At 36.4% G+C, this 10,233-nt stretch overlaps 1 protein-coding gene across 1 annotated transcript; it reads left to right on the top strand.

The window, feature by feature from the left end:
• The first annotated feature begins 781 nt into the window (after positions 1 to 781).
• On the top strand, positions 782 to 9,820 carry LOC145421696 (uncharacterized). Its single transcript, XM_080292283.1, has 6 exons — positions 782 to 988; positions 6,925 to 7,224; positions 7,309 to 7,593; positions 7,972 to 8,058; positions 9,016 to 9,065; positions 9,500 to 9,820. Exons 1-6 carry the CDS (start codon positions 931 to 933, stop codon positions 9,719 to 9,721), a joined length of 1,002 nt encoding a protein of 333 aa, XP_080148409.1. The 5' UTR covers positions 782 to 930; the 3' UTR covers positions 9,722 to 9,820.
• The last annotated feature ends 413 nt before the right edge of the window (positions 9,821 to 10,233 follow it).

The following is a 10,233-nucleotide window of genomic DNA, read 5'->3' as shown; positions in this document are numbered from 1 at the left end:
ATCTGAATAGGATGAAAAATACATGTTTTGTAATACTTCCTTCACATTATGAGTGTAAAGTGTCTTTAAAGACCAGCTTAGTGACTTAATCTTATCTTTGGTTTTCTTCATCCTCCTCTTGTACACCACTTGACCCACTTGAACTTGTACCACCCTGGAAACTATCTCTGGAAGACTCTCACTCTTCTAGGAAACATCTCGCACCATGTGGACTTTCCGCTGCTTGTCAGGGAATTCTCATCTCATTTTGTACTTTCCTGCCTTTTGTAAACATTTTTATCTCTGAGCCTGTTGTGAGTCTTCCAGTTATATGATTAGCTGTGACAGATATGCTCTTATTTTAGTCAGTTTATTAATCCACATACTACTAAACAGCGTTTCTTGCCTCTGATATACATAATTAAAATGATTGTGTATAGGTCTTAGTCAGCTATGCTCATGTGGAACCATCTGTTTAGACTGGAAGACTTCAAATGAAACTGCAATTGAGGTTTAAGTCTTACTGATACTATGTTAACCCCAGCTGCATCCTACTGAAACCCTAACATAAATTTATCAGCATGTTTACAGATTTGTAACACATCTACCAAACGCAGCTTGACATGATCATTTTTCTTTGGTTCAGTCATAAAGGGGGTGGGTGTCTAGTTGGATGTCTTTGTCTCTCTTTGATGTCATTTCAAGCACTGACACGTGCCAAATATACATTTGTATTGCTTACAACACTGAAAATAACCCTTTCATTGCTCATCTTGTTAACAATTATAATGGAAAAGCCTCTTTAAACTATTTATTTCTCACTGAAACTTTTTTAATAAAAACTAAAAACAAATAAACATTAAACCAACCCAAAAAAGGAAAGAAAAGCTGACAGGAAGTCTGGTTTGTCAAAACGTTATGCTGCTTCCTCATTGATCATTTGAGAGAATCATGACTCGTGGTGTAGTCTTGTTTACGCTACTTTTGTTCTACATAATAGAAGTACAAGGTAAGAACTTGTTCTTTTTTCACAGCTACTGTGTTGTTATTTTTAAAGAACTTTACACAATACAAATCAAATAACAAAAATGCTGTTTTCAGTAATGCCTTTATTTTAGTCATGATGCTAATAAAATTCAAAATGATACAGTAAATTTAGTTTCTACTGAGATGTTGATTTAGTAGTGTGAATATCTGCTCACATTTGTTGTTGGGGCATGGGGGGAACAATAACATATCAATACTGCCTTACTAGGATAATCTACTCAATATTATCAACATTGCTTTGAAATAATACAGTCGTTCAAATGTAGTATGTACTTAAAATATGACGTAGAAACACAAATGAATCATAACTCTGTACACTAGATACTGGAAATACTACAAATATAAACTTTATGAAAAAATGAAAAATAAAATAATCTTTTCTGTTTCATATCAGTATCTGTATGTCTGGCTGTATGTTGTGCATATTATATGTATATTATATTTGTCTCTGTGTCAAATGAATTTCTGCTGCTGCACAGCAAAAACCCAACGAGTTGGAAAAATTTTTTTTTCTTCTGCACATTTCGGTATTTCCTTTGCCCTGTTTGAAAAAATATTCAGAATTGTTACACATTTGAGTGGAACCAGCTGTACGTTTGCTGGCATGACTGTCATAAGATGTTCTTTTAATTTTTATAGCACCAATTCATAACCAGTCAGACAGGCACAGTATAAATTTCTTCATTAACAAACAGCAGACTCATGAGCTGACGCTAAAAATTTTTTGGTCCTCTTCTACACTTTGCACAGGTCAGCCTGTAAGGTTTATTTGGTGGCTTAGTTTGTAATAATGCTGCTCCCCTCGTAACAAATCTTGAGCTCGACCAGAGTCTCAGTGCCCAGCAGTTTGTATGAGAAGGGTTTACTTCTCTATTAAAAACATAACGATTCTATCTTGATCTGAATTACCTCACTGAGAGAGACAGAGAGAGCGCTTTCTCTTCCGTATCTTTATCGGGTCTGCTGGAGTTTTATTCAGTAATTTTTGCTGCTAATGCCAGAATGCTGGTTATTACTGACGTGTACAGGCTGGATTTTATTTCTCCTTAAATTATGGCTCAAAGTTAGTATCACCCTGTGACTTTAGCATCACAGTAATTTACCTCACTGTCTCAAACTTCTCTTGATTTATCTCTTATCTCAGCTAATCTGAGGCAAAAATGCATTTATGAGGATACAAACTGTATTATACTGAGCCTTAAACACACTTTGATCAGTTAATAAATATCTTAATCTTATTTTAGAAATCTTACATCAATCTTGTTAATGCAAGACAACAACTTGACAACAGGCAGCTTTTATTACGGCAGCATTAATTTAACATATTGTTTTTAAAATTTTTATATCATTTAGCACGTTATGGAAGGAATTTGAATATGGAGTTATAGTTAATGTTTGAATAATCTGTGCTACTTTGCGCCACCGTCCAATCATTTGTTTTCATGAATGCTCAGCTGGTCTGACATTATCAATTATGGGACTGCATTTTCTCCTCTTATTTCATAAAGTATGATCACAGTGCATTCTTTGCTAAAGTAATAAATTAATAAAGGAAGCACTCAAGCTTCCTTTCCTTAGGAACTGAACAGATCAAACAATTCTTAATTTGTCCACCACACAGATACTCAGGTCACTTGAGTCATTTAGGAAAACTTCTTAAGCAAAATCAACTATTTGAAATGACCCAAGAAGTTTCTTATTTTAGCAATATTGCATAGATGAAATAAGGCAGTCCTAAGTTTTTTTTTTAATGAGTGCAATACTGGGTTACTGGAGACCACAGTAACCCCATTCATATAGGGCTAGGGATATGATCTGCTTTCACCGATTAACAATAAATGGGTATCATCTTCATAACAATAAAAATAAATCCAGTGTTTCATATATAAAATAAATATGAACCCAGTGCAGTAGGTATTCTATTGCTATATTTTGATATTTGTAGTACAGGTCTCTAGACTAACTTTTGTGGTGCACCTGGTGCACCTAACTTTTTCTCTTAGGTGCGCCAGCACCAAAGTTAGGTGCACCCAAATTATTCAACTACATCGCTTAACACCGCAGTTTTACATGTTCACTTTAAAACAAAATTGCTGTCTATACAGACAATATTGATTTGTGAATGATTAACTAACAATCTTGTCAACACAAAGTTCTTTATTTGGAGCACAGTTCTACAGGACAGATAAGTTACCGTATTTACCACAAGGCGCACCGGATTATAAGGCGCATTAAGCAAAACAAAACTTTACTCAACTCCTTCATGCTTCCTCCACTTTCGTACAATTGATTCATTAATGTTGAATTCTCTCACAGCTCTTCTATTCCCATGTTCTACTGCGTGACTGATAGAGTTTGAAATCCGCTTCGTAAGCATATCTCTTAACAGCTGCCATTTTGGGGTCCTTATGAACATAGAATACTGTAATATTATGTTGAAGCACGGCTCCGAGAGGCTCCTGACTGTGGTAGCCATGTTGCTTCGACAATCCGTCAAGCGGTGCGGCTTCGTAGCTTACCAAAGTCGTACTAAAACATTTTGACAGATTATTGAGCATCGTGTACCATATAAAATCACTTTGTGATCAGTAAGCACAACCAGAACTGATACATAAGGCGTCCTTTTGAGAAAATTTAATGATTTCAAGTGCGCCTTATTGTCAAAAAATACGGTACTAAAAAACTCTTGTGCTTTAAGTGCTTCATTGAGCTGAAATTTAAGCAGAAAATATCTCAGGATATATAACATAAAAAGAAAGTCAAAATTAAAAGTGCCTCAAAGGCTTCGAACTGAACATCTCTATCTGAACATCTTACCTTGGGCGGGCGACCCCAATGTGTTGCTTGGGCATGGGCATCTGAGAGCTTCCGCCCTTGGCTATCTATGATTGGTTTAGGCCACGATATGACAGAGACTTTCAGAGTTGAGGAGACGCACTGGTGCGACTTAGGATTTTTTTGGCAGAACATTGGCACATTGGTGGAATGTGCAGCTGTTGTCACATGCTTTTGGATTGTTATGGGAATTCCCTACGTCATTTCCTCTTTCTGCGCGTCTGTGCAGAGACAAGCGTGACACACAAATCAGTGTGCAGCACGGATTCGGTGCTGCGGCGCTTCAGCGGCTCGTTCAGCTAATCTAAGCAGCACCTTCATAATTGGTTTAGGCCACGAAATGGTCAAGTTATCTGCTGTTGGCCAATCAGAGACTTTGAGAGTTGCAGAGACTTTTTTTTTTTTTTTTTTTAACTGGAATGGCTGGCCGCACCGGTGCGACTTAAGATTTCTTTTTTTATTCGCACCATTGAGAATTTAGGTCCCATTTACACAAAATTGGTTGCACTCTAGAGCCCTGCTCTGGTAAGATGTTGGGATCGGCCGTATCACATGCTGTAGTGAGGTCAACAAGACAAGCACAAAGGCCAAAGAATCATTCACTTAATGTTATAATGAATCTCTGCAAATGCTCACATAGCTGTTTTACAACAACTTGTTATTTATGTATTTTCTTAAAGGAAGATGACACTTATCCATAAGTAGCCAAGGCTTTGAGAAAAGGACTTTTATGAGTTTATTTGCAGCCATCTTAAACACCTGTGATAAATAAAAAATAGAATACAATCAATTTATCATATCCCCCCCAAAAACAACAACAACCAAAACAAAGCAAGACACCCCCCCCCCCCCCCCCAAAACTAAAGCAATAATTAATGGCAAGACCTATGTGAACAGGTTTGCAGGGATCAAGTCCAACAAACAGCAATTACTGAGGTTATAGCTGAGGTCAGATCAATGAGAGAGAAGCAGTCTAGAAATACATCAGAAGTTAATAAATCTGGGAAGGGTGTGATTAATTATTTTTTATAATAAGTAGCATTTTATTTATAAAGATATTCACGAATTTATTTCAAAAGTAACACAAGGCTTAACAGAGCTTTCAACTTTATTAATCCCCCGGGTGGGTTCCTCCGGGGTTTTCACACAGCTGAATAAACGTCAAACAGAAAACTGATTAAACAGAAGTGTGAGATGGTCGAGAATTTACACCAGTGTCCTGTTCTATTTTAGATAGCAAGGAGCAGACGGTCGAGTTTATTAAACTCCACCGACACAGCGGTGACGCAAATCTGAAGGCTAGACCTCCCATTTCACAGCCGCTCACCTCCGGCCTACCCGACCTTCTGAGGACCCAGGCCACGTAGACTGCGAAGGCTGGGTCCTCAGGAGGATGCAGACCATGAATTTGGACATGACGACATATCCTTTGTAACCCAACCTATCCCAGAATGCGGCCAAAACATTTGCGAGATCTCGCAAAACTTCAGTTTTATATTTTTTTTTCTCCCATGTCCCTTGCAGGGCTCCGTATTTGGTTGATGTATAAACTAGAGTGAAATTCTGTTTTCCAGATGTGTTTGAGGATTTTGGCAGTTAATAAGACTTGATTATTAAAATCATTCACCACCATGAACTTTGACCAAATATTCACTAACTAATACATAACAGTTTTCCTCTTTGGTCTATCTGAAATCATTTTGAATATTTTTTTTTATGAATTTTGAGGGTATTTTGTTTTCTGGTTCATTTTCTGTGGCCTGTGAGAACACAGTGTCTGTAGGGATGGGGTCTTGGTGGGCATTTAATGAGGACGTAAGCAGATGAGAGATATGTAAGACTGCCTCTCTGCTTCCTGGTCTCAACGCTGCATAGATATGTTTTGGGTGATATATTCATTCATATCTCTAGCTATTAAGGGTGCACCACCACCGTGGGATGTAACCTGTAACTCCAAACAACCAGGTTTATCTGCCGTGTGAAGCCCACACCATTTTCTGGACATCGTAGACAGCAAGCAGTTAGATGTGACTAAATAATAATAAAAAAAATCAAACAAATAAATAATAAAAAGCTGCATTTGATTTAGGGGCATTGCTGTTGTATTCTCACTATTTCGATGTTCTGTCAGGGTACTGCCAGGGTAATATTCTTTTGGTTTTTAAAGCGTGATCTATGTTTGAGCCTTGTATAATGTTTGCAATATTGTTTCTTGGTCCTTCTGTTTGCGAGCTTTGATTCTAGTCCTTGGTTCCTTGTTAGACGATTTTAATTCCCTTCTGTCTTCAGTCTGTCCCAGTCTTCCTTTCTGGAACAGACTTCTTTTCATGCTTTGGCTTCTGTCTGTGTCAAGTTCAGGTTTCCAGGTAAGTGTTAGTCATTTCCTTCTTTACTTTGGTGACCTCTTGTCTGTTGTCTTCAGTTCTTCCTCTGGTGTCTAATTATCTCTGATTTGTTTCAGTTGGCACCTGTTGTGTTTTCCCTTGTTATGTATTGTCTCTGTCTCCTTTTGTCCTTTGTTGTGTCCTTCCTTGCAGTCTGTTCTCCCTGAAGACTCACAGATTTACCCAAAAGTTTGATTCTGTTCATCTGGATATAATTTTTTTAGTAAGAGAAATATTTTGTCACTCATCCAAGTGACTTCTTCAGTCTTGGATCAGTAAAAACGCTGCATCCAGATGAACAGAATCAACTTTTTGGGAGTTCCCTGCCTGGATGATTGAGCATGCATCAACACACTTATAGATTGTTTTTCAGCCTGCATTATTCTGTATTATGTTTAAGTTCAGCAATAAAACTGCCTTAGTTTACCTCCCTTGTTTCCAAATCCTGAATTTGGGTCTGACTCTGCCTGCCACAAAGTCAACACTGACATGTTTTTGTTTTTTGGACAGGAGAATTAAATACTATTCCACATTAATTTTTTGTGATCTTAAGCTGACATAACCTTCTGTCATTATAGTAAATTTTCTATATATAGCGTCATGCACATAATTCTGACATCAGTGTTGTTATTGTTGTTGTTAATTTTTTTAATTCTACTTTTTAATTGTTTTCTTTTAGGTCTCCAACATGTGTTTGTGCTGCATGGAAAGGACTTACACTTGGATATAGAGAAACCTGTTACACTTGACGAAGAGACACAATTCTTCTGGACATTTAATTCCAATAACAATATAGCTAGATGTGTTTTTAATAAAGTTCCATTCGTGTATAAGAAATATGCAGCAAGGGCTGAGTTGTTTGGACAAAATTACTCTTTGATATTAAAGAATGTTCAACACAATGACAGTGGAGATTATACTGCAGTTGTGATCGGCGAACAAGTGCAAAGGGTAGCTGAATACAAGGTCATAGTTCAAGGTAGATTTCTCTTTTCACTGTTATTTTGAAATGTTGATACATCATAGGCCTGTTTTTAATACTTTCACACCCGTTGTTCCCCAGATCGAGTGACTCCTGCCAAACTGACAGTGGAGTCAGTGTCCAACAGCTCAGACTCCTGTAACCTGACTGTGACCTGCAGCACAGTGGACTTTAACATCAGCAGTAGTTTTAGATGTGATGGTAAAATCTGCTCTCATGCAGAAGAAAAGGATTTGAAGGCCACAAAAAAAATTTCCTCTCTGATTGTTTACCTGGAGCAAGACACCATTTTCTGTAATCACAGCAACCAAGTGAGCTGGAATCAAACCATGAAGGTGCTCAAATCTTACTGTGAAACAAAGACAGGTGAGAATAACGGTCATAATGAATGAAAAACTGAAATAACCACATTTTAAAGGCCTTGCTGTGTGGTGTTTGCATGTTGTCCCCATGCCTAACTACATGTCCAAAGACATGTAGTTTGTGGGGTTAACTCAACTGATAATTGGATGTAGGTGTGAAGTGACCACCGACTGTGAGTGGTTGTCAAAAAAAATCTGTATTGCCTTCTTAAAGAACTTGTAATGTAATACTGTAGTGATCATTAAAAGATTTACTGCAATAATACTCTTTTTTTTTTTTTTTGCAAATAAATCCTGAAGAAGGAGAAGACGGATGGCAAATCAATCCTTATACTGAACTTGGTCAGAATTTTTTTGATATAATAATTTGATTTCATTACAGTGTCCAGTCGAGCCATCAAAATTGCAGCTCCGATTGTTGTTCTAATCTTCTTGATTCTCTTCATTACCCCTTGTGTCATCATGAAATGTAAGTGCCAATGTTTTTTAGTGAATTGGTGATACATAAAGTACACAAAAATTATATTTTGCATTCAAGCATACACTTTATACAAATACACATTCCTCATATGATTATGTAATGCCATGAGAAGCCCAGATGAAGATATACTTTAGTATAGCAGTAAAGATCTACTTTGTGTATGTTCTGTGTGAATGTGTTTATAACTGTGTGTTTCAGATGTAAATTAAAAATGAATAACAATATCAAGTAAAAATAAATAATAAAAAAGCCATTGAAATTATAAAACAAAGATCGGGAAGTGGTCAGAAGGAAATTCTTGAATTAATTTTGTTCTTTTCCCTTCCCCCCTTTTTTTAAAAAAACAAAACAAAAAGTTAAAGAGCACATGGAAGAATGACAGAGGAGAAAAAGGTCCATAGCTGTGCCAGTGTACATGTTAAAGTATAGACTTGGAAAACATTGGAACAGAAAACATTGTTTTGTTAGCTTTAGGAGGTCGTGTAATGATGGTTACAACAATTCATAGGAAATCTTGATGTCCACCACCCATTAGAGACAATTGAAATTTGCATTATCTATGTAAAGATGCACGTTGTCCGTAAATATATCATAAATATACCTCAAACTACTCAAATATTATATAAGATGATAAATGTCAGTGTTAAACTGATATGTAGTGTATATTCTGTAAATATGTGGGGGTTACAGTGTGGTCATTACAATAGTATGGCTGCTGTTCTTGTTTGTGTGTGTGTGCGTGTGTGACTATGACAGCTTCCATAGGCATGTTTTTTCACACTTAATGAAAGCTATAAAAATATAAAAATCACTTTGACTGCAAAGAGGGATGAGTTTTTTTTCTCTCACGTTGTAAATATAACACTTTAATAAGGAAATAAAATTTTTCGTGCAAAATCTAAATTTCAAGCAAGTCAATCTATATTTTCTATGACTGACTTACAGGTAAAAGTAAAGGAGGGAACCAAGAAAATACTATCTATGCGGTTCCTGAGGTAAGCGGAAACCTTTTTTGAAAAACAAACAAACAAACCAACAAAAAAAAAAAACCAGAAGAAGAACCTCTCCCACTTTGCTAGTCAAACTGTAGGAACAAATGGTTTAATTTTGAGTAATTAGATTATTGAAAACAGATTTGTTTCTGTACAAAACCCTTTAAATTTTAAACTGGACTCAAGTCTACAACTACACATGAGCAAAACTGTTTCACAAACTACTTTCTAAAATCAACACCATCTCCTTTCTACACCAACTGTTCCATCTAGTTTGCTTATGCGGATCCAACCTTATGCTTGTTCTTGTCACATTTAGACATCACTGTTTGTGATATTTTCTTGCATTTAGAATTCCTGGCTTATTATTGTATAACACATGTAAGATAAATGATCATGACTATGACATTTTCCTAACAAAGCACTTTTATTTCCAGGACATCATTCCAGGCCAGACTCAAAGTCAGTTTCCCTCAGGACATGAATCATGTAATTCTCCAACATCTACTTACGCTTTGGTGGAGTTTCACACTGGACAAAAATCCACTAAGACTGAAAACATCCCTCAGCCAGAGACGGTGTATGCTCAGGTGGACAGAGCTGCAAAGCCCAATTCTACTGTCCAACAACAAACACCCAAACCTGAAAAAAACCAGTAACTGTATTTATAATGATCAACAGAGTTCACTGATGTACCATATGTGCAAAATGTGGATGTTCATGTTACTCTGACCAAGACAGAAACATGTTAATCAGAAGGCATATGGATCTGTTCACAGGCTGGTTGCTGAATGATATTATGAGCTGACTTAAAGATAGATCGATTTTTATCTTAATTTGAATTAACTGAGCTAGTTAGCCCAATTTTTATTCTTTCAAAGTCTTATTTTTGAGAAAATGAAATGTACACAGAGTTTACAGACATACCAACAAAGTGGGTAGAGTCAGCTGAGAACCAATGAGTGTATGTGCCTGCAGAATATTGTGAAATATCTGCAATATTTAGTTTGTAATGTTATTACATTAATAACATTAAATTACATGTGTATATGTTTTTATTTTTATCATAGATAATGGTTGTTGCATCAGTAATTGTGTCCGCACAAGCATTTCACTGTATGTTGTACTCTGTATGATTGACTCTGCATGGAACAAATAAAGGTAGTTTGTT

The sequence above is a fragment of the Astatotilapia calliptera genome, chromosome 18 (genome assembly GCF_964374335.1).
Source record: "Astatotilapia calliptera chromosome 18, fAstCal68.1, whole genome shotgun sequence".
Taxonomy (NCBI): domain Eukaryota; kingdom Metazoa; phylum Chordata; class Actinopteri; order Cichliformes; family Cichlidae; genus Astatotilapia; species Astatotilapia calliptera.
Note: the sequence above shows the minus strand (reverse complement) of the source record. Positions and strands in the feature narration are given on the sequence as shown.

What these genes read in the sequence shown, in the direction of transcription:
- LOC145421696 (XM_080292283.1), top strand. Translation starts at nt 931, where the DNA reads ATGACTCGTGGTGTAGTCTTGTTTACGCTACTTTTGTTCTACATAATA. An exon ending in CTACATAATAGAAGTACAAG is followed by an intron (nt 989 to 6,924) that starts GTAAGAACTTGT and finishes GTTTTCTTTTAG; the next exon opens with GTCTCCAACATGTGTTTGTG. An exon ending in TTACTGTGAAACAAAGACAG is followed by an intron (nt 7,594 to 7,971) that starts GTGAGAATAACG and finishes ATTTCATTACAG; the next exon opens with TGTCCAGTCGAGCCATCAAA.